This window comes from Xiphias gladius, chromosome 21 (assembly GCF_016859285.1).
Source record: "Xiphias gladius isolate SHS-SW01 ecotype Sanya breed wild chromosome 21, ASM1685928v1, whole genome shotgun sequence".
In the NCBI taxonomy this organism is placed as follows: Eukaryota; Metazoa; Chordata; class Actinopteri; order Istiophoriformes; family Xiphiidae; genus Xiphias; species Xiphias gladius.
Genome location: NC_053420.1, coordinates 6,209,776 through 6,234,436, shown reverse-complemented (window position 1 = coordinate 6,234,436; position 24,661 = coordinate 6,209,776). Strand labels below are relative to the sequence as shown.

The 24,661-nt window shown below is 41.2% G+C and overlaps 1 protein-coding gene across 1 annotated transcript in view; it reads left to right on the top strand.

The window, feature by feature from the left end:
* Positions 1 to 23,832, top strand: part of nisch (nischarin) — a 36,827-nt gene extending 12,995 nt beyond the window's left edge. Inside the window, 16 exon segments of the mRNA XM_040159601.1 lie at positions 2,405 to 2,523; positions 3,619 to 3,721; positions 5,576 to 5,624; positions 5,626 to 5,877; positions 6,771 to 7,123; positions 9,258 to 9,469; positions 9,956 to 10,398; positions 11,220 to 11,404; positions 11,546 to 11,609; positions 12,702 to 12,840; positions 13,677 to 13,827; positions 15,427 to 15,546; positions 15,678 to 15,842; positions 17,413 to 17,585; positions 19,634 to 19,824; positions 21,772 to 23,832. Of these exon segments, the coding sequence (XP_040015535.1) occupies positions 2,405 to 2,523; positions 3,619 to 3,721; positions 5,576 to 5,624; positions 5,626 to 5,877; positions 6,771 to 7,123; positions 9,258 to 9,469; positions 9,956 to 10,398; positions 11,220 to 11,404; positions 11,546 to 11,609; positions 12,702 to 12,840; positions 13,677 to 13,827; positions 15,427 to 15,546; positions 15,678 to 15,842; positions 17,413 to 17,585; positions 19,634 to 19,824; positions 21,772 to 22,099 (3,047 nt within the window). The 3' untranslated portion in view covers positions 22,100 to 23,832.
* The last annotated feature ends 829 nt before the right edge of the window (positions 23,833 to 24,661 follow it).

The following is a 24,661-nucleotide window of genomic DNA, read 5'->3' as shown; positions in this document are numbered from 1 at the left end:
ACGTACATAAATATATTTTTTTAACTTTTCTGCTAATCAAAGATGTTAAAGAAATACTACAGCATTGTGGGAAATAATAACTCTCTCTCTAATATTAGGGTTTTTCCCAGGCGGTTGGGGCGTTAAGCCTCTCAGATTCTGACACGTCTAGTCTCAATGGCCACACTTATTAAATAGAAAGCATTTATGGTGTGAAAAAGTTCCTCTGTCCTTCATTCATGAAGGTTAATGTTTTATCGTATTAAATGTTTGTAATTTTTTATGATATAAGGGACGGTGGCCCGCCTCTGCGCTAAAACACTGCAGGAAACCCTGCATATCATAGAAGTCAAAATATGGCGTCTAGGCTGAATTTAGCCTAGCTTAGCATAAAGACTGGAAACAGGTGGAAACTGCTAGCATAGCTCAGTCAAAAGAAAATAAAATCCCCCTTCCACAGAGTCTGATCTGCAGTACATGTTGTATCTCTTTTTTTGGACAGGTTTAGAAACAGAAATTTAAAAACATGAAAATATAAAATCTGTCTGGTCGCTCCTCCAGTGAAGATGAAGTTTGGTTTAATTATCACTGATTTTGTCTTTTTTAATTTGACATGTATGACCTTTGATCAGTCTGGCGGACGAGAACATGAGAAGAAATGTCGTCTTCAGATAATGAGGATTAGTGCTACAGCGGTTAACACTGACGTGTTTTGTTTTGTTTTTTCCCCCCACTGCTGTCATGTGTTGCTCTGAGTCTGATTAGATACAGTGTGGCAATCTTTAACTGCATCAGGAGCTGTTAACATTAGAGATAAAAACGTGAATCAAGTCAGAGATATCACCATGCTGCAGTTGGGGGAAAAAAATCACAAAGTGTAAACCAGATGAGGCTGATGAAGCTAATCTGCTTTCACTCCTGATCAAGCATGTCTTATCTTAGACTCTGAACCAGTTACCTGTTGCTTCAGCCGTCCATAAATTCCATCTCTGCCTTATAACAAGAATGTGCTCTAAGTTGAAATTTATTTGTTACAAAGGTCTCACTAGCCTCTTTAATTCTTACTTAAAACTTAGCTGAAGCTACTGTATATTTACATCAAACAACAATTAGAATAGCCTGGTTCCAGACCTCTGAATTGCTGCCCATATCGGCTGCCTCACTGGTTGGAGAAACAAATGAGGCAGTCAGAGCTTTGTAGGTGGGATTAAGAAAGCCTGAGTCAGAAACATTGGCGACGGTAAAATGTCCAACACAATGTCTTCATGTGTGGATGAGATGGATGAAGCTGAACAGGCTGTTGTAAGTCAACTTACAGAACCTTTAAATGAACATGTTTCTTCAATCAGAATGACAGAAAGAAATATAAATGCTCGTAGCAACGGCTACCTCTGCTTCTTTATCGGCCGAAAATCACGTTGACAGGACAGATACATCAGTCTCTGCCAATTAGTTAAAGCTAAATAACATGAACACCATGTCCGGGCTGAAGACTGAGGAGAAACCAATGGGACATTCGGTCTGATTATCAGAATACACACAGAGCCAACTGCTGCTTCACTCGCTGATAACCAACAGACAAATGATCTTTGGCTGTGAAAGCCCAATCAATACATCTGCAGATCCAATATTATTGAAAAATTGTATGTCAGCTGATAATTAACAAGACATGCTGTATGTTTCAGGCCATTTCGAAACAGTGTCTCCGTTACATAGTTTGTCCATCAGAGAGCACCGACGCGTTTACTTCTCAGCAGTCAGACTGAGTGATGGATTTACGAGCAGCTGGAGGAGCCTGACGGGGGAATAATGAATCAGTGACTGATACTCACTCATTTTTGGCTATAGGTCGTGTGACAACCTGTTAATGCTCACTAACCTCCTTTTTGATAAACTGTTGTTGCTGCATAGCGTGTGTCTAAATCTAAACAGTAAAAACTCAATGTAAATTCTTTTTAAATTGAAATTTGTATCTGTTTTGGTCAAACTGTGCATGATGACCGTGATTTTTGTGAAATACATATTTCCTTCAGAGCTTGAGTTTATATTTATATGTTTTCTACAGGTGCTTGGAGCGGGCATGGTTGTTAATAGTTTTTAGGCTCATTATTTTCTTATCACAATTTAATTTAATTTAATTCAAAAACTTTTAAAATTATTATTTTTTTCCGTGTAGACATTGAGTGTCACGTGCTGGCCTGTTTACCCTGACAAGAATGAGACTATCTGGAAAAACGGTGAATGCTTGAAATGATTGTGCAGAGAGTCAAATTTATAGATTTAAAAGTTGTGGCAAAAATGTCAACGTCATTTCAAAAATAACGACATCTGCCCGGAGCAGTGTCAGATCAGTCAGCTTTGTGCTGTGTCTGCAGATGTTCTCGTCACCGTCAGCGTCACTGATCCATTCGGTTTCCTCTTTCAGAAGTGACGACCAGAGAAGAAGCCTCGGTTCCCCCCAGTGTTCTCCCTCCTGTGGACGCTGTACCTCCCCCCGAAAGCTTTAACACCAACGCGCACCTCCTGTCTGCTGAACCCGCCCAGGTCGTCAGTCACACACCTGAAGCGCCAGGGAGGGGAGGGGTCTGTTGCCACGACAACCATTAGGCTGTCATTTAGGGGGAGAGAGAGAGTTTCCAAGAAGGGTTGAATCAACGCACCTTCAGGTCTGATGCCTCTCGGTTGAGAGGTGAAACGTCTTCAAGTATCTACCAACAAGTCCAGCTGCCCTTGATTCAACCCTTTTTGAGAGACCATGACCTGGATGACTGAGAATCTTCACAGACAGAAAGACAGTTTGATTATATGGGAGGGGCGGGAGCCGTTCTGTAGTTTGACCCTGTAAATATTTTTTGTGAAAGGGGAATTATGAGGAATTACAAGTGACCCAAGATTAAAGTAATCACTTAGATGTGGGGTTTAACATTGTACAGTATGTCTTGATACAAGATACAACTAAATGAGAGCCATTAACAGAGAGACCTTTAAGAGCCTGAAATGCAGCCTGAAAATATTGAGAAGATGATAGTCTTAAAAATGTTCTTCTACAAAAATCTGAAATTTGTTAATGAAAATATTTTTGTTGTTTGGATTAGGTTTTTTTGGGGGTTTTTTTTTTTTTTTGGCCATGCTAGTTCCGCTGTCAATGTTTCAGTCCACCACTTTGGACCAGACCAAAACAGTTTGACAAATACTCAAGGGATTATCAAAAAATTTGGTGCAGACATTCACGCTCCCCACAGAATGAATTGTAGCTTCGCTGATCCTCTGACTTCTCAGGTGTTTGAGTTTATGATTGAATACCTGCAGGACTGATGACATTCATCAGCTTCAGCTGTGCGGGCTGCATACTGTGCATACTTTTTCAGTTTACTGCTAATTTACCAAGTGTGAGCATGCATACATTCTAAAGTCACATCGTAAACTTTGTCAGCATAACCTGCTAAAGCATGATTACAATGTTGGCGTCAGCAAGTTAGTGTTGTAGTGTTAGCATTTAGGTCAAAGCATCGGTGCTTTTACAGTTGAGGGAAGGCGCTGTACAGGAGAGTTACCGAGTGGAGATAGAATTTTGTTTTGATGTTTGTGTTTATTTACAGTCAGCTGGGTTCAAATGTTGCTCCATGTGTTTGTCTGCAGAGACAACAACCTGCTGTCAGTCTGACTGAACACACACACTGTGGAGCTCCCACAAGTATTACTACTACTACGACTATTACCACTACTACTACTACTACTACCACTCCGGCTACTACTGTCTGGTCAGTATCAAAAAAACATATTACTTCCTCAATATAAATGCAAAACTCAACATTAAGTTCCAGTCACTTTTATTTTAAAGCTTTTTTTTGATTTGATATTAATCTATCGTCAGCAAAACTCAACGATTCTAGGTCATGGATGGCCTTTAATGTGAGACATCTATGCAGGAAGTGTTGGGTTTCAACCAGTTGAGTATTGACGATGGTTTAACAGAAGTTGAAAAAAAAATGTGAGTGAATGAAAGTGTTTGTGTTAAAAAGATCAACTTAAGGCAGCAGAGTGGCGAGCACTGGAATTAGTGCTGTCGTAAACGTAAACACAAAGGAAGTGTTGAGTTAGTAAATTAAAACAGGAGCAGATCAGAAAACTAAGGTTTTTTTAACTTAAATCTGACCAAATATACGTCTAAAACAGGGAGATTCGAGACAAATAAAATGTCTGTCTCAAACATAAGATTGTCTAAAATAAAGCCCTTTGAAAACGTACCATAAGAAAGGAATTTAAATACTGTTAAGCCAGTTATTCACACCAGTGACTACTAGTACTTTTAATTATACCAATAATACTGCTAGTAATAATACTACCTGGGTGCCTCCTGGGGGCTGAGTGGTTAAGACTCCGCCCCCTTATTAAATGTCATACTCTGTTTGTTTCCCACTTGTCTCTGAACTGTCAGATCTTCAGTGAGAAAAAAGTTCCACAAAAAAATTGTAGTACTACCTGGTCAACATCTGCTAACACTGCTGCCCACTAGTCCTGGTCCAAACAGAGTAAATATACAGTTGTACACCCTCAACTTCTTCTGCAAAGACTAATATGTCACCTGCTGCTATTTGTTGCTGGTTTTACTACTACAGCTGTAACTGTTACAACAAGTACTACTAATGATGTAGTACTGCTCTTACAGCTGCTGCAGTTTGCTTATTACTATTATTCAGGCAGTACCGCGTTGTCGTTCAGGCCTCCCTCCTGCTAACAGGACCTGCAGGAAGTCCAGATGGAGGCAGGTGTAGTCTACTATGTGTCGAGCTGGAAGTGCTGCTGTCCACCACTGGAGGACAGCATCAGGACAAGTCAGCACTGTCAACACAATTTTACTGTGTTACACCCAAATCTCTCCGGTTCTGGCTTTTCTGCCAGTTTAATTGAGTTTATTGACCCACAACAGTAGAAGGAAAAGAAAAGGAACGGGTAACATTAAAGATATGTTTTCCGTAATGTGGTTGAATAGTGGGAGGGGTGTTTATGAAAGTAAAATGAGCTGATTTGACAACTGAAATGAGTGAATGATATCATGCAGTCAAGTCAAATTTAACAAGGTGTTTCCTCTGTGTTAATGACTTAATGGGAAATTTTAATAAATAGAGGGTAGCAGTGTGCACCAAACAAATCGCAACACATAATGAATAAGAAGGAGATTATTTATAGATTATTATCTGTAGAGTACCTGTTTTCTGTTGTCAAATTTTAAAAAAAAAGAAAACTCTCTCTCTGTTCTCTGTCCTCGCTCTGCTCCTCCTCTCCTCCTCCAGTTGAACCAGTTGCTTCAGTCAGCAGCAGCGGGCACTGTGCCCCCTCTACTCCCCTCTCTCTGCTCTCCTCCTCCTCTCCTCCAAGACTCATTACCCAGCTCTCCCAGTGTCTCAGTGCCACCTTGAAGGAGCAGCAGAAGCAGCAGCAGCAGCATATAAATTTAATAAAGTAGTGCACAGCACCAAAACAATGAACAATGCAAATGGCATATAAAAGAAGGAGATTATTTATAGATTTCTATTTATGTTGTTATTTCTGTGTGTTTTTTGTTTCTTTAAAAATGTCTCTCTCTCTCTGTCTCTCTGTTGCGTCTACTCCTCCTGTTCCTCGCGACCAGTTGAAACCAGTTGCTAGTTGCACAAGGTGCCCCGCCTGCCCTCTACTTCCCTCTCACCTGCTCTCCCTCTCCTCCAACAAAGACTTCATTACCCAGCTCTCCCAGTGTCTCAGTGCCACCTTGAAGGAGCAGCAGAAGCAGCAGCAGCAGCAGCAGCAGGAGGAGGACGACGACGAGGAGGAGGAGGAGGAGGAGGAGGAGGTGGAGAGATCTGAATCCAGAGAGGTTCAGTCCCGTGTGGAGGACACCAAGGTGGGCAGTCCCAGGTAATTAGACCAGAAAAACTTTCCCTCACTCATTTTTGGGATTTCCAGTGTTTTCTGAGATTTATTTTAAAATTCTTACTGATTTCTGGGATTCCCTAAAGTAGCCAGTGATTATTTCTGAATTTCTAGTGGTTTCCCAAAAATTCCTTGTGTTTTCTGGAACCCCCAATTTCTGAGATTCCCAAAGGTTTCTGAGAATCCCTACATTCCCCCTTATTTGATTCCTTTAAATTGTTGCTCATTTGTGGGATTGTGGGAATTCGTGGGAAAACTCTCGCTGGTTTCCTTTTGTTTTTGGTTTCCACCACTTTCTTGGACTCCCAGCAACCAGCAAGAAGTTCCTGCTGTTTCCCAGGATTTCCTGACATTCCTGCTATTTTCAGGGATCTGAATCCCCTAAAAGTCCCTAAAAGGCTGAGGTGATATCCATAAGTTCCAGCTGGTCTCTGGGATTCCGAATGGTTTCTCAAATTCCCCTAAAGTCCCATTCATTTTGGCATTCACAGACATTCCTGCTGGTGCCAGGGATTTTGGCTGGTTTCTGAGATACCCTTAAATTCACACGGGTTTCTGGAATCCTGTAAAGTTCTAACTGTGTTTTTGGATTTACAGTGACTTCTGAGATCCCTTAAAATTCAAACTAGTTTCTAAGATCCCCTTAAGTTCCAATTCCAGTACTTTTCCAGTACTTCCAATACTTCTATGTATCTGCAACCACAAGAGAAGGGCTGTATAGACGACTGTTACTATAGACTGTGCAGGTCACGCACTTGTTATATACAGTTAATTAAATAATTAATCAACTGATATTTGCTTAGAAACGGAGGGGAACATATTTAAATTACAAAAGGGTGCCTCTTGATTCATCCACTGTTTTTTGCTCATTATTCCAGTCCAGGTTCCAGGGATGGATACTTTGAGATGGGTCTGGATGACTCTGTGGAGGAGTCGGTCTGCTCCTCCTCTACGTCACTCGCTGCTCCTCCTGCAGAGAAGCCCGGTGGCCACCATGGGGGACTGTGTGACGAGGACGAGGACGAGGACGAGGAGGAGGAGGAGGAGCAGCAGGAGGAGGAGCAGCAGCAGGAGGAGGAGGAGGAGGTGCATGTCAGTAGGGTTCTGTGGTGCTACTGCCTTCAGGTAGAGGAGGAGGTGAAGCAGAAGGAGGCGTGCCTGGTGTTGACTGACCGACTGTTGGGACTGCTGTACCTATCAGATGATTTCACATGGACAAATCAGGACGCAGGTAAACACACAATCAGCCTCAGGCAGACTTTGTTTATATGCATCTTGCGAACATATCTGGAAGCTGTGGTTGCAGCTCTTGTTTTTAATATTTGTTTTCATGCATCAGATTTGTACAGTGTACAGGGACAAGAAAGTGTAAGTGAACCTTTTGGAATTACCTGCATTTATGTATAAAGTTGTCATACAAGTCGTGTCATGAACAAAAACAATCCATTTTAACTAATAATACAAATCATTGTATTGTTCCTTTCCACACTGAATATATTATTCAAACATTCGACGCGTAGGTTGGAAGAAGTATGTGAACCCCTCAGCTAATGACATCAACGAAAGCTAATTGGAGTAAGGAGTTAGCAAACCTGGAGTCCAGTCAGTGAAACCAGATCAGAGGTGTGGGTCAGAGCTAGTTTGACTTATGAAATACACTCAAACATTTTGAGCATTGTGTCCATGGCAGGACACCACAGAGGAAGCCACTGCTCTACAAAAAAAACCCACCACTGCATGCCTGAGGTTTTCCAAAAAGCACCTTGTCTCTCCACAATGCTACTGGTAAAATGTTTTGTGGGCTGATGAAACTAAATTTGACTTGTTTTGTATGGCATAAAAAAGGCAGTGGATACCAGCATGAAAACATTATCCCAATAGTGAAGTACAATGGAGGGAGTGTCATGATTTGGAGCTGTTTTGCTGCCCCTGGGCCTGGAAAGCTCGCCATCATCGAGGGGAAAATGAATTCCCAGGTTTATCAAGGTATCTCACAGGATATGGTCAGGGTGGCTGTCCGCCAGCTGAAGCTCACTAAACATCGAAGTAAACCTACGAAAGAATAAGCTTGAAACAAAGAAAAGCCACCTTTTGGAGTGGCCCAGGCAGTTCCCAGACCTTAATCCAATAGAAATGCTGTGGAATGAGCTCAGAGAGCTGTTCACAGAAGACTTCCTAAGAATATGCCTGAGCTAAAAGAGGTTTTGTGAGGAAGGGTTGTCCAAAATTCCTCCTTAACGTCGTGCAGGTCTGATGTTTTAGGTTATTGCTGCTGAAGGAGGTACGACTAGTTATTAAATCCAAGGTTTTACTTACTTTTTCCACCATCACTGTGAATGTTTAATTGGTTTTTCAGTAAAGACACAAAACATTATAATTGTTTTGTGTGTTATTAGCTAAAGCACATTGTTTTTGTCTGAACTTGTGACTTACGCGAAGATCAGATCACATTTTATGACCAATTAAATGCAGAAACCAGGTCGTTCCAAAGAGTCCACTTACTTTTTCTTACCACTCTATACACCACCAAGTGCAGAATGAGTCATCAAACATATTTTCACATTTTACAGGAAGAGAAAGGAGAAAGATTTGTATATATGAATATTGATATTTTTTATATTTATATATTATTATCTTTGACAGAAACCATGATATAACTGAAAAGTTAATACAGGGGCATTTCTTTTTCCACTGTGTGTAAAATCATACTTCATTTCCTTTTGATTCCCGCTCTTTTTCTTCCTCCTCCTTCTTTTTCATCACAAAGCTCAACAAAGCAGACAACGACCTTTTCCCCTCTGTCAATACTAATGGTTGCCACACTCAAATCATTACTGACCAAATCATGATTAACACCACACAGGACAAAAATTTAACTTGGTGGCCAGTAAAAGTATATGGTATGACCAGTTACAAGCTACTAATAAACTTAAAATAGTGTCTTGGAATAAACAAAACTGAAAAAAGATTCTAATATCCAGATAAATACATTAGAGCAGAAGTATTTAATCTTTTGATAGAGAATTGATCTGCAACTGTTTTAATAATCTATTAATCACTGAAGCCCTTTTTTTCTAGTAAAAATGTCAAACATTCCCTGGTTGCAGCATCTCAGGTGTAGAGATTTGATACTTTTCTTTGTTTTATGTGATGAAACAAAACCAATTATGATAAGATGGCACCTTTTGACATTTATAGACAAAACAACAATAATAATATTAGTTAAATTAATCAGTACTGAAATAATCATTAGTTGCACCGCTGATATACGATAAATTACGTGATGTGTGATTGACATGTTGTGAGTAATTATTTTTGCTCCAAGCTGAAATGATAAGAGCCATCTGTTCTCCTGCTCTCCTCAGACCGGGACCAGAGTCCACCTGTGAAGGAGGTGCTGTCAGGCCTGCAGATGGACCTGCTGCTGCCTTACTCCGGGCTCCTGCTGTCCTCCCGCAGCGAGCTCCCTGACTGCTGCCTCGCCTTCGGGCTCCGGTCTGGTCCGACCTGCTGGTACGTCTTCTCCGAGGCGAAGGAGCTCCGGCAGACCAGGACAGAACTGACAGCGCTGATCCAGGTCAGAGTGCAGCACATGAGCCATTTAGAGTCCCTAAATTTAAAGGACAGTTTTTTTTCAGCTTTGATTTCATTGGTAGGAATTTCTTGTATTTCCTTCATACTAGGTGTTTAAATTAAATGCTGTTTTAAATAGTATTACTTTCTCCCAGTAGAGAGCAGTGCATTAAGTACTTTACTGTCCCAAAAGTTAAATTTGATTTGCAGAAAGTATTTCATGTCACAACATAACATCAACACAATTAAATAATTAGATCCGACTTATGAACAGGTCATTTGAAACAGTCTAGTCCATAATTGGGTCAAACTGAGCTTTAATTTATGTTGTACCATGTAGAAACATGTATAAGAGTGCACATTGTGAAAATGTTGAAAGAAGAGTGACACACTGGTATCATATGTAGACATTCATGATGCCTAAATCAAGCTGGGGTCAGTCATTGTCTGAGCACCTGGAAAACAAAATCCTTTTCACTTGTTTTTCCAGGCAGCAGAGTCTCATGCGGAGCCGGAGCCTCCAAACACTCCCCATCTCCTCCCTCATTCGCTCCTCAACTCCTGGGAGCTGGAGGAGAGTCAGGGAGCCCAGGGAGGCTACCCTGCCCACCTCCTCCCCTCTTCCTCCTCCTCCTCTGCCCTATACACCCACCCCCTTCTGTTGGACATCTTATCTCGGAGAGAAGAACCCCGCCTCCCTTCGCTCCTCTTCCTCACCCACCGACACCTTTGGGTGCTGAAGATGGACTTCAGGGAGCTGGCAGAAAGAGAGAGGAGCAACGCTGACGTTCATCACTCCTCCTCCTCCTGCTCCTGGTGCAGGCTAGTCCGTGTGCCCCTCGGCTCAGTGGTGCTTCACCCCAGGGAGAGAGCTCCTCAGGTCGGGGGCAGGACCAGCAGCACCTCCTGCCCCGGCCCCAAACACCACCACAGGTACAGAGGCTGTGATTAGATGAATTCAGGGTCCAACTCTATGGACTGCAGCTTTGTGGTTATTTTTGTGCATCTTTGCCAAACAGATAATCACGGATACGGACTCTAGTAGTTTCATATTAAAAGTTTGTGCGATTTAGAAGTGCTTGCCCGTCCGCAGGAAAATTTCCAGGACAAAAAAATTAAAACAGCATCAGTTATGTGTATCTGGGTTTGGCTGAGTAATAAGTAGTATGATTTAACATGTTTATATTATTTTATTTATACTTAAGTTTGGATACTGTTCACATGTTTTAACCTGTGAGAAAACAAAAGTGATTCTTGTGGATTAAGGAGAAATTAAAGTTCCCGAAATAAATTCTTATAAGCGATTTATGTATTATTGTTATTTAACTGAAGAAACTGAATTATGAATTATCAGTGGAAATGAATTGGATCGGGAGATCAGTGCCAATATCCAGCCCTTCTGTCATATTACATTTCTCAATTCATTTGTCTCCTGCTTTAATATTTACAGTTTTCATTTGTTTTCAGTTTCTGCTTACTTTAATTTGAGTTTATTAATGTCATTAACATCATTTATTTAATCAATTTTTTTAAATGAATAATGTTATTGATAGATTGATTGATTGAAATTAAACACATAGGAATGTCTGTAATTATCCTGGTGACTCACAAAAAATTCCATGTCTTTGTACGACAGAACAATAAAATAGATTCTCATGCATCTTATGCTCTCATATATTGTTCGTTCTGTACTTTAGTTTCCCTGCTTTTAAACATTGTCATTATCTGCATTTTAACTATCATGTTGTGACCAGGAGGAGTCACACTGTGGAGCTGCTGCTGGGAAATCAGAGGCTGCTGCTGCTCTTCCCTCTGGCCCGGGACAGGAGCTCCTTCTTGGGGGAGCTGAGCCAGCGGAGAGCGTCCCTGGAGGGGCTGAAGATGCTTGCCCTGCCCCAAACCTGCAGGCCCTGTCCACAGAGAGAAGAACATACACAAGGTGAAGACCAACTACCTGCTCATACACTCAGATGTTATCAGGCCTTATTTCAGCTGATTGTGTCATTTACTTCAACCCACTTTGGTTTCTTCTCCCAGTGTTATGACCATGTTTGGCACCTCCTTGTTTTTGTGTTCTCAGACGGTTACAGATCCAGAGACCAGTGCTGTTGTACCAGTACCAGGAAATCACACAACTCCAGCAGGTAGACTCCTAAAGCACTTCCGTTTAGTCAAACGTAGATTACTTTCTCTCCTCATAACTGCAGAATTCTTCTTCTGCTTGTGAGCAACATAGTAATATCACAGTTGCTGTCTAATCAGGTCTGGTAGATCGTCTTGTACTGCTGCAGGTCTCACACCTGTGTGTCAATATGTCTGACATAGTAGATCTAAGCAAAGTCTCTGTCATCATCATCATCATCATCACCACAGGAGAAAAATTTGTTTTTTTGAGACAGACAGTGTGTGTGGGCAACATGTATTACTGTTGTTTTTCCTCCACTGCTGCTCATTAACTGGTTGTCAGTGTTGCTCTACTCTCTCTGTTTGATTGTTTTCAGTACCACCAAATTTCAGACTGGGTGTAGCAATCATCGCTTTCCTTAAGGAAAGGGTCTGTTGTGTTTTAAAAAGAAAATAACATATGCATGTCTGGTTTGGGGAGGTTTTCCACAGGTTTGTGTTGGTTAGGGTTCAGACCTTTTTTCTACTGTGGACCACTAGAAATGCACATCACATTAACTCCTCTTTGACTGTCAGTGTTTGACGTGTTTCTTCACATCCTGACATGTGCCACAGTCCTATTTCCTAGTGTTAACTCTTCAGGGAAGCAGCCGTTTTATCACATCCCAGCGACTGTACCTTCACTACTTCTGTGTGGATGCCATATAACACCTGATATTTACGCATGTTTCAGCCTTCCGTATATAAAGAATAATTAATTGAGTAGAATTACACAAACTCGTCTTTACATTCAAAAACAAAATCTCAGACTATGCTGATGAGATGTTGGCGAAACATACGCACACAATCCAATTTGTTTTCCCAAAATTGTGCTGATTGGCCTCAGCGGGGGCAATAAGTGGTCTCATTTTATCAGTCAACAAACATCAGGGAGCACAGTGTGTCATCTTCTTCTCCCGCAGCAGCTCTGCAGTGATCATGACAGACCTAACTGTGGAATTATTACTGTTGTAGATTTTTATATTTAACTCATATTCTCTATTCTCTTCTCCTCCCTCCTTTTCCCTCACCCTCCTCCTCCTTCCTCCTTCCTTCTCCCTTCTCCCCCTCAGCTGGGGCTCCTCTCGTCTCCAGCTAGAGGAGAACCAGCCGTCCCCCCACCTCATCCCGGGTCTCTCCTCTGGATTGAAGCTCCTGGCTGGACTCGGAGACCAGCAGCTGCTGGCCTTCTTCCGAACATACATAGCACTGGTAGGACACAGATACACACACAGTTGTGTTCCTTGGCTCCCTGTGTGTGTCAGTGTAATCAAATGCTGCATTTAGTTTTTAGCGCAAAATCACCTTATTGTCAACTGTTTTCCAAAGTAAACCATAGCTGTTTAAGGTTTTAATTTTATTGGGGCTGCAGCCACAAGTTATTTTTATTATCAATTAACTGACTGATTATTTTCTTGATTCATTTTCGCATTTTTTGTCTCTAGAATGTCAGCAAATAGCAAAAAGTGTCGATCAGAAATTCATCTTAAAATGTCTGTCAGTCCAAACCCAAAGACTAAGTTAGCTATTATAGAGACTAAGAAAACCACCAAAGGAAATTTTTCTTGAAAAATGACTTAAAAGATGAATCGTCTGTCAAAGTAGTTGCCAATTAATTTTCTGTTTCAGCTCTAAATTTTATTTTTTTTTGAACATTGCCTTTTGTTAGTCCAGGCAGAGCCCAGGACACAGACAGTATGTACAGTTTTAGAGTCGGGCTGTGACACAATAGTCACTAAAGACAAAAAAGTAATCTCAAACACTATTACCATGCTCACCTTCCTTGATTTACTTGTCAGTCATATGACTCTGGTCAGGTTTTCTCGAGTGATTTTTGACCTGTGATGAAGCCAAGTTGGTTCTTCTTCTTTCCAGCTCGAAGACAGACTTCTCTCCCACTGCATCAATCACTTTTAGCTTTGGGAAAGTTCTTAAGGCAACGTTCATGTTCAGAAAGACAATTTGCAGTTCTTGTGCTGTCTTTAAAAAAAAATTCCAGCTCAACTTTTTTTTTTTTTTTTAACTTTTCATGTGCCACTTATTATTAGTCTGAGGCAGAGGAGGTGAGACAGGTCTTGTGGCTGTCTGTGGTTCTCTACAAGTCTCCGGAGGCTGAGCTGACCTGCTGTCTGCTGCTCTCCACCGATACAATCTACTTCTTGCTGGAGGACTCTGCCTCCACACTCGGTCATCACTCAGGTAGGAGGAACAGGCATGATTTGTTCAGAAAAGATTAATATTAAAATCACATAATCTGAACAGCTGCTGCTGCTAATGTTACTACTACTACTACTACTGGTAGCCTTGTACAATTACTATTATAGCTACTACTTAAACAACAACTACTACTACTACTTTCGCTAATACTATCGCTTATATAAACTTTTTAAGATAAGTCATGTCGATCAAAAATCTGCCTTGATTTGACTTAACTTGTGCTAGTGCTAGTGCTAGTGCTAGTATTAAAACATGTGCTACCAGTGAAACTCTCATCCGTGTAAATCAGTTAAAACCATAGTTGTCTCCCAGATTACATTAATATTGAAAGAATGTTTTTGGATTTTTGTCTTGGGGTAACGATGTCAACTTGTCTGTTGGACAAACATTTCCCACCAGCCTCTGCTGTACTTTGAGGTCAGTGCTAACATAGTTCGCTAATATGCTAACATACTAGAGGAACTAAATGGACTGAATTTATATGACGCTTTTATCCAAAGCTCTCTACAATTTGCCTCTCACCACTAGTTTTTGAGGTAAGTAAGATATGATAAACATGCTGTTAGATATGCTCTTAGTATCATTAGCATGTTAGCACGTTAACATTAGCATTCCGCTCAAAGTACAGCTGAGGCTGACGGATTTCCCCTTAAACAGGATAAATTTTAGCTTTAGGTTAACATGTATATGCAAGTGTATATGTGCATAAGTCTGGTATATTATGTTCACTTACTTTTGATTTACATGATGACACGACAATGTTACCTCCATCAAGGAGGTTAGGTTTTCACATGTCGTTTTCACCCGTGTCCGTTTGTTTGTTTGTTTGTCAGCATGATTACGGAATAATTACAGAACCGATTTGCACCGGCTTGTTGGAGGGATGGTCATGGAACAGGGAAGAACCTATTCAATTTTGGTTGTGGATCCTGTTAAAGGAGCAGATCCCGGAATTTTTATCATCACTTTCCTTAACAGTGTGAGATGGCCTTCGCCTTCGCCAGTGGAGATATGAACTCTACTGAACGGTATTCTGTAGTTATTTTTTCCAGTGGACCCCAGGAAGAGTAATGCTAAGCTAGTGGGGATCCAAATAAATAAACAAACTAAAATGGCACTCAGGAGAGCCCATAACTTCGCCAAGGCCAAATATTGATGAAAATATCGAAAAAAGGCCCTGTTTCCCAATGTTAAGGAAAGTGATTTAAAAAAATCCTTGATCCATCCCTTTAACCGGATCTTCACCGAAATGTAATGGGTTCTTCCCTGGCCCACGCCCCATCCCTCCACCAAGCTTGGAGCAAATTGGCTCAATATCTTTTGCGAAATCCCGCTGAGAAATAAACAAAAAGACGAGTGAAATCATAACCACTTTGGCGGAGGCAGTAAACAAACTTTACTTTTTTTTACCCCTATAATGGAACAGCAGTGGTTTCTCTTTATTTTTCCGCTATTTGTTTTCCAGTGTGTAGTGAATTTACAGCCTCAGAGGGTCATAAGTGTGTCTGTAGACTTTAAGTTTTGAAAAATCTCTCCTCCCTCTTATCGCGCTCCCTCTCTCTGTCACTGTTTGTCTGTCAGTGTTGGACATAACAGACCCTGGAGATCCAGACGTCTGTCTGTGCTGCTGTCTGTCGATCAGACTGTCTGAGCTGCTGTCCGTCAACGTCGGACTGTTCGACCAGTACTTCAGAGTCGTAGGTCAGTGGACTCTCACACACCATGTCTCCAGTGTCTGCAGAGGTCACCCAAGTTTAAATATCGAACTGCGGTTTAATGCTGATATCACTCTGTGTCACCCCCATATCTCTCCATGGATCCACTTTCTGCAGGTCATTCGGCCGATCACATCGTGTGCTGTCTCAGCAGGGACAGTTATGGGACGGGCGTCTTTCTTCAGGAGCTGATGTCAGCTCTCAGCTTGCAGCAGCAGCAGCTTCCTCCTCCAGAGCCGTCGGATCAGGACTTCTACTCCCAGTTCACCAACACAAACACAGGTAACCATGCTCGGACACTGTCACTCAGAGGAAATGTAATATCTTTTTTGACATCAAATCATACCTTAAAGTCCCCTCCACTTAATATTGTCTTTTGCTTGCTTGTTACCTTACTGTGAAGAATGATGTATGTGCAGAGTTTGACACTAGAAGCCTGTTTTCATATTCATCTGCTGGAGGGGAAAATTTTTATCTGTGCTCATCCTAAATCTGAATTTAAGACATGTATGCATGATTTTTCAGTGAGGGAGAAATATGTCTTTTTGAGATAATCTTTAACTTTTTTTTGGGGCAAAAACATATCAGACACAAATTATTATTCCAAGCAGGGTATTTTTTTAAATCACTGAACATTTCTGGAGGGGATCTTTAACAACCCGATTTGCTGCCAATCATTCATACAGAAAAAAAAAGACTTCAGAAAAGACTTTTTGAAAATAAGAAACATTCTTAATAAAGAAAATAGGCCATATTTAATATTGTATACATGTATTGTGACATTTAAATAATGACATCTAAAAACCAATTAAAACAACATAATCCACAGGTATGTCAAACTATTGTTAAGTACTGAGCCTTTCTACTCTCATTTAATTTTATCTTTCAAGGATAATCATTAACTAGCTATTACTTTCAGTTTAATAAGAAACATAAAACACTTTCATTATAGTATAAATCCCATATTTTGTAAAACCATGTTGTTCACATGCGGCTAGCATCAGTCATGTACTTAGACTCCCTCTTGTCAGGCTCTTAATATTAGGGCTACAAGCAACCAACAGTGCAACACTGTGAGCATAGAAAATGGTACTCTCTCCATTTAAATAGAGAAGAGAGTGCTGAGTTCTTGAATATAATACAACCCCACTTTTTCAAAAGTAATATCCAGGGGGAAAAAACTACAGCATTAAAAAAAAATAGGCGATTGAAAGCCAAAATTGTGAGAGAAAATTGTAATCTCACTTTTGAATGAAAAAGATTGTGAATCCCATATTATTCACAGTTTTGTAGCCCTATATTCTGTCCCCTTTGGTGCAAATAAGAAGTTCAGAGTATGGACAAACATGTACGACAAGAAGATGAGAAAGAACGTCATTAATCCCGAAGGAGGTTCTTGTGCCTCCAACATGCTCAATGCAACAGCAAGGCATGGTTGAGAAAGACATTTCTTAGTCAAATCTAAATGCTCTATACAACAAGCAAAAATCAAAAGTGTAATAAAAATATTTAAACAGTGCAGCTGTAGACATGGATATGACAAAATGTGCAAAACAGAACAACGTAATTGTCAGTGATGAATTGAAAGTGACGATTTATAGGAATATTGAAATGAAAAATGACAGCTACGGTACAGATAGCAGTAGCAAAACAAATGTTGCACTCAATGTAGATAGTAAATTACTTATTGATTGTATTTGAATACTCAACTGTTAAATAAATGTACTGTTTTCATTTAAGATAATAAAGATACTTATGTTTTTGTCCTGATGTATGGATTTGTTCAAATTCCTTATCGTCCCGGCCCTGATTAGATCTGTGCACAAGTAGAATAAATTGTGTCCTCCTGCAGGTAAGATGCAGAACTACGAGCTGGTCCACAGCAGCAGGGTGAAGTTTATTTACCCCAGTGAGGAGGAGATGGGAGACCTGACCTTCATCGTGGCAGAGAGGAAGACTCCGGCCAGCGCGGCATCTTCGTCATCACGCTCCTTTAATGTCCTGCTGTACCTGCTGGTTTTCCAGGTTAGACTTTCTTCCTCCGTAATTTTGGATTTGAGGGGACTTAATGTGCTGGAGCTATTTCTTGACGAACATCAGTCCATCTGCCCAGTACTGCGGTGAGGTGAGCACAGGTTTTGTTTTGGGTTTTTGTACAGGAACTATAGTTCCAAACCCAAATGTGCTGACAAGACTTGAGGTATCTGAGCACAGTCACTGCACCTACCTTTGAAAAATAGTTCTAGCTTTTTTGCATTTCTGCCTGTGTACAGATTAAGTAGTAACTCGTAGCTCTGAGCCCACAGTGAATCATTCAACTCTGCAGTTCCCCTCAGCTCTACGAAGCTCTATAGCATCTGTCAGCTCTATTTTGGTTTTCTGGTCCAAAGCTTTTTCACTTTTTTTATGTTTGCTCTCACCGCTCTCATAGCGCGGTGTTTGATCACAGCAGGCAGATGTTCAGTTAAAAAAAACTCTAAAAACCCACTGTACAATACCTGCTCAGCACCAAATGGCAATTAGAGCTTAGCCAGTGAAGAAAAAGCAGCATTTAGCAGGTTAAGGACCAGATATTTTGCTCAGGAGTTGGAGGAGAGCAAAAACAAATACACTCACCCAACACCTGCTTATTCATGCAATTATCCAATCAAACGTGTGGCAGCAGTACAGTGCATAAAATCATGCAGATACAGGTCAGGACCTTCAGTTAATGTTCACATCAAACATTAGAATGGAGGAAAATATGTGATCTCAGTGACTTTGACTGTGGCATGATTGTTTGGTGCCAGACGGGCTGGTTTGAGTGTTTCTGAAAACTGCTGATCTCCTGGGAATTTCACACACAATAGTCTGTAGAGTTTACTCAGACTGGTATGAAAAACAGAAAACATCCAGTGAACGGCAGCTCTGCAGATGGAAAAACCTTATTGATGAGAGAGGTCAGAGAAGAAATTGTCAGACTGGTTGGAGCTGACAGAGAGGCTACGGTAACTCAGATAACCACCCTTTTAATAACTGTGGTGAGCAGAAAAGCATGTCGGAATTTACAAAACGTCGAACCTTGAGGCGCAGACCACGTTGGGTTCCACTCCTGCCAGCCAAGAACAGAAACCTGAGGCTGCAGTGTGCACGGGCTCACCAGAACTGGACAATTGAACACTGGAAAAAAGGTAGCCTGGTCTGATGAATCTGGATTTCTGCTGAGGCACGCAGATGGTACGGTCAGAATTAAACAGCATGAATCTGTGGGCCCAACCTGCCTTGTGTCAACAGTCCAGGCTGCTACTGGTGGTGTAATGGTGTCAGGAGTGTTTTCTTGGCAAACTTCAGACCCCTTAATACCAATCAATCATGGTCTGAATGCCACAGCCTGGCTGAGTATTGTTGCTGACCATGTGCATCCCATTATAGCCACAATTTACCATCTTCTAATGGCTTCTTCCAGCACAATAATGCACCATGTCACAAAGCAAAAGTTCAGTAGACTTCAGTGGCCTCCCCAGTCACCAGATGTGGATCATCACCTTTTGGATGTGTTAGAACGGGAGATTGGCAGCATGAATGTGCAGCTGACAAATCTGCATAAATGATGTGATGAAATCATATGAACAAGGACCAGAGTCTCAAAGGAAGGTTTCCGACATCTTGTGGAATCCAGGCCGCGAAGAACTGACACAGTTTAGAGAGCGAAAGGAGGCCCCACCCAGTATTAGTATGGTGTTCCTAAGAAAGGGCACAGTGAGGTATACAAGTTTATGCATATATTGGGCTTACATTCACCTGGTGTATACAAAAATGAATCAGAATGAATAATAATGTTGCGCCATGACTGCTGAGTGTGTGAGTGGGCATCTCTTTGTTAACAAGTTCATATCAACTTAATAATGTCACAGCTGTGTTCGCAGACTGTTTCCACTGCCCCCAAGAGGCAAAACAATAATTAATTGTAGGTTTATCCCTTTAACTGATTGAATTGTTAGGTAGGGATGACTGCCAGTTTTTGAATTTGCTTTTGTTTTGTTTTTGTTTTGTAAAGTCACATGTAAAATAATTATTACTCTCTCTTCCTCTAGGTCCAGGTCCCCAGCAGTCTGCCCAGCCAAGGGTCCGCCACCTCAGGCTCCTCCTCCTCCAATCCAGGCTCAGCCCCGTCACCCGTACTCCAGCCCCGGACCCTGATCCTGACCAGCACCGATGTGTTCCTATTGGACGAGGACTATATCAGCTATCCTCTGCCCGACTTCGCCAAAGAACCTCCCTCCAGGTGAGCAGACATGACCCCCCCCCCACAAAATACCACCAAATTTAAGTACCTTTACCTAACCAGGTGAGTGGGGTCTGGTCTGGGCTTACAAACAGTAAACAGAAAAATCAGTGAAACATGACGGCTCCCCTGAATGCAACCCCCGAGTTTTAATTTGGCAGGAAGCAAAAAAAACCAAAACCAAACGTTCCCTCGTGTTTGCGCTCGTCTGCTGCGAGAAAAAGAGGAAGAAGAGGAGACAGTGACTGGCAGGCGATATACTGTGTGTGATGTGTAGACAGTTCAGTCACAGGGAACATGGGGCAGCTGAAATCGATATTCACTGAAGTCTGAAAACAGAGAGGTGGTGAATCGGGTCAGTCCCCCTCTGAGGATTTTTTGAAAAACATCAGTCCTTATGCAGATTTCCTGTGATGGTTTCCTATAATACTTTGTGCAGTGGCCCATAGTGTTGTTACCCCGATAATCCGACTGAATTGCCATTTCATTTCACTTCATTATTCAGTCTGACATTGTGTTCATCTTAGTTTTTTTTTTTTTTTTTTTTTGAAGGTGGGTTATTTTGCCCTAACCAATCAGTAGTGATTGACGTATCTGTCCCGTTTCCGTCATTTTTTTTGTTTCTAGGAGTGTTTCTGTGGCTGAGCAAAAGGTTGTCGATGAAAGAGTTTTTAATTCTGTAAGTTGACTAAAAAACAACTGTACCGCCTCAAACATCTTATCCCCAATGGGGCCACCGGCTCTGGCACAAGAAGATGACATTCTGAATCAGTGTGATTTGCACTTATAAGTTATTTTGCCAACAGCCATTATTGAAACCAGACCTATTTGAATCACTGACCAAATCAAATGTTGGCAGTGATTTCGAGGTGTTGTGTTGTTTTATAATATATTTCATTATTTATCTGCTAGAGTGGGAAAATATGAACCAGATTTAAATCTGCCTCTGTTTATCTCCCCCATAAACGAAACCTTTGAAATTCTACATGCAGTTCTTAATTAACAGCAGCACGTAAAAGATCCATCTGAGAGAAATGCCGCTGAAGCAGAAGCAGCAACACTTTTATCAGCACAGAGACAGAGCAGCATCGCTCTACTTAGTGTGGAGGTCATTAATTGGAACTGCTGGATGGTGTTTGTTTGTTTGTTTTTGTTCCTCTGCAGTCGTCTGACTCATAATGTGTCAGCTTCACACAGCTGATACAGATCCATTAAAAATGTCTTGATCAGTCCGAAACCCTAATTATAGGCTAACACTTGAGAATAATAATCAAACTGGGCTTTTGAGTTGAATTTTTAATGATTTTATGATGCATAATCTTTAAAAATAATTTCAAATAAGAATATCTGGGGCCGCCTGAACAGCAGTACACAGAAATCCAGTCGGGTGCTTGTAAAATACAGGAAATGTGAACAAATCATTGAAGAAAGTGCTTTGCATTCACCACAACTCTAAACCAACTTCAAAGTTGTGAGCCTGATCAGCAGACCCACGACGCTCTGCTTCCTCTAGAAACTTGCAGAAAATGTCTAAAAAGAGGCTTTTACTCAGTCCAGAGCTGCTTTTGTTGCTGACCAAGCCTTTTCTACATTTTTAAATCTTAAAAAAAAAAAATCTGATTACAAATAATTACAACCTTTGTTGCCTTTAATTTTAATCCCAAGTGGATTTATCCCAGGTCCCCTTTCTGGAATCTGGGAAATGAACTACTTTTCATGGATTATTTAAATTTAGCAGTATACTGTAAGTCTGATAACACATTAAATGTCTTTGGTAACACGTTAAAAATCTCTGACACATTAATTGGGATTAAAAAGCCCTTTTTCTGAAAGAAAAATAGGATATTTGTGTGTTTGAAGTGATGTATTTCAGGTTTTTATGATGGTTATTGACAGTGTGTTAGTACTCATCCTCATTATCATCTTTGTCATAATGTCCTCCTTCAGGGAGCGGTACCAGCTGCGTGAAGCTCGCAGGATCCGGGACCTGGACCGGGTCCTGCTGGGCTACCAGACGTACCCTCAGGCTCTGACCCTGGTGTTCGATGACCTGCCCGGCCCTGACCTGCTCTGCCACCTCACCATGGACCACTTTACCGCCGGGGCAGAGGAAACCCTGCCCAGAGGTGCTGGAGCCGGCGGGGGCGCGGAGGGTGAGGTCCAGTGGTGCGTCTTCGTCCCAGGAGCCGACAGCAGGGAGAGGCTCATCTCACTCCTCGCTCGTCAGTGGGAGGCACTTTGCAGCCGGGAGCTCCCTGTGGAGCTCACTGGCTGATTGGTCGACAGGGAATGACGAACAGATGGGCGACTGTTCAGCACCTCTCTGGTTGGTTGGGGGCTGATTGGCAGGTGGAGTCGTCACGTGACTGGGCTAATTTACACGGTCGGATTCAGAGCTCGATTGGTTTAAAGGCCTCAATATGGCTCAAACGAAGGAGTTTGTGCAAAATGTTGTCTTACCATGTCTAAAGGCAAAGCATTTTGTAGCAGTGTGAAGAATGGGGGGAAAAAAAAAGTTTGAGAGAGAATCTGGCCAATCGCAACATATAGACAGCATGAGATTTGTTTGATTTGAACCACTGTCTGTTGAGATCAGGCTTCAGTGAGCTCACCAAATGCTGTGAGATGATCCGACAAGCACTTCATTTGAAGCATACTGACACCTTTAGGCTGGCTTTTTACAGATCGGAGGGGATGTGGCTCTGCTCACAGGTTTTTCGGTGTCAACCGCAGAAAAAAAAAACTGAGGGTTAATAGGACCCGACTGCCATCACCGACAGTAGGCGGGACCCGTGACTCACAAGGAGCCTAAACAGTGGGAGTTTCTGGCACCACCACACCTTCACGCAAAGTGTTTGACACAGGAAATTTACTGATTCGTTGGGTGACTTGACTGACTGACTGACTGACTGACTGACTGACTGACTGACAGACACAGACAGACAGGTGTTGCACAGCAGGGGGCGCTGTAGACAGTCCACAGGAGTTTCTACCGGATTTTATTAATCATTACCTTAAAGGAACAGTTTGTCATTTATGGTAAATCCTCTTGTTCTCTGTCATCTCCAGAGTCAGAGGAGAAGAACGATATCAGTTTCATCTCTGTGCATCCAATACAGAGAGAGATCCAGGACATGTTTAGCCTAGCTTAGCACAAAGACTGGAAGCAGGGGGAAACTGCTAGCCTAGCTCCATCAAAAGTGGGGAAAAAAAAATCCATCTCCCACAACTCCAAAGCTGTTTGATTTACATGTTATTTATGTAAAGTTGATCTTTAAACCAAAAATCACTTTTATATATATTTCCATTTTTGCATGGGGTCAGTCTGAATCTAGGTAAGGAGACAAGAGGATTTCCCAAAATGTTGGACTGTTATTTTAAGTAACTCACATGCACACGCACACACACAGCTGCTCGGCACAATCTGCTTTCTGAACATTTTATTCCTTGCACATTGTAATTAATTAAGCAGTATTACAGACCTGTATACTAAAGCTTTTTATTAATATGATATGAATATAATTGTTGCTTTAGGACAGACAGGTGTTTTCCATCCTGAAGCTGATTTTGTACTAAACATGAAGGTCCTGATGATATTTCTGACATGAAAACTGAAATATTTAGTATTATCATTGAGGATTATTTTTTATATTTTGTTTGTATTTTATTTTGATGTATTTGGTGTTTTTTGTTTTTCATACATTACTGTTGACAAATGGGAAGCCGGCCACTGTTGGACCTCCCCACTCTTCACCCCTGTTGTTTACGTTACATGTTGTTGTCTTGTTATAGGGGAATGCCACTGAATTAAAGTGAAAATGAAAGCCTTCCATGTAACAATAATTCCTGTTTGGTTTAGCGACAGCGGTTTGGTTTTTAAAAAATCAGCAGGACTCAACCACAGTCGGCGCACTTTTCAGCTGACGAAGCTATTAAACTAGAAAACCAGTCTGACTCTGGGGCCAACAAGAAGTGAGTCACTCCATGTTTCTCTGGGAATGCCAACTAGAACTGACACTATGATGGGAACAATCACTGCAAAAGTCTATTTTAACAGGTTTAGTAGGGCCAGAAATCTTAAAAACTAGTGGGGAAAAAAAACCAGCTTGGTGTGAAATTATTCCTCATTTCAATACAAATGAAGTTTCAAGAATGTTTCTTTTATAGTGGTGCAGTGACTTGTAATATGTTATTATTGTATTGACCTGCATTATTGTGCAGTCATTCCGCAGTTATTATGAAATAATTTCCATCATGATAACTTTGAAAAGTTGAAAAATCCCATTTAATATAAACCACCGTGCAGCGTTTTTGCAGTGTTTTTTCTGTTAAGCATTAAAACTCATGGATATATTAGCAGGCGTTCAGGCATTAAAACAACACTATTATTTGTTGCGATTGGTTGCTATTTGTTGGTACGGGCATGGTGCTTCATGTACTGGCTGAAGGCAAGGCAAGATTATTTGAATAGCACCTTTCAATGCCAAGGCAATTCAATGTGCTTTACATAAGATATAAAAGAAAGGAAACAGAGCAAAATAAAATTTGTGTAAAAAGTTTTAAGCCCTGATTTAAATGAAACGACAGTTGGAGTAGACAAACATGAAATATGATGTAGGAAGTCCATTTTGAGAAACAGACCAATAATTTGACTAACCTAAACTGTCTGGTCACCTGACTGCTCATGTTTTTTGACTTGCCAGATTTATATTTACTAATGTCACTGTGTTTCCAGATCTCGCCTTTTAACTTGGTGAGTAATTACTGATAGAAATAGTGAACCAAACTACCAAAATAAGATCCATGTTATAATAAAGCAGAATTACTCTTATAGACC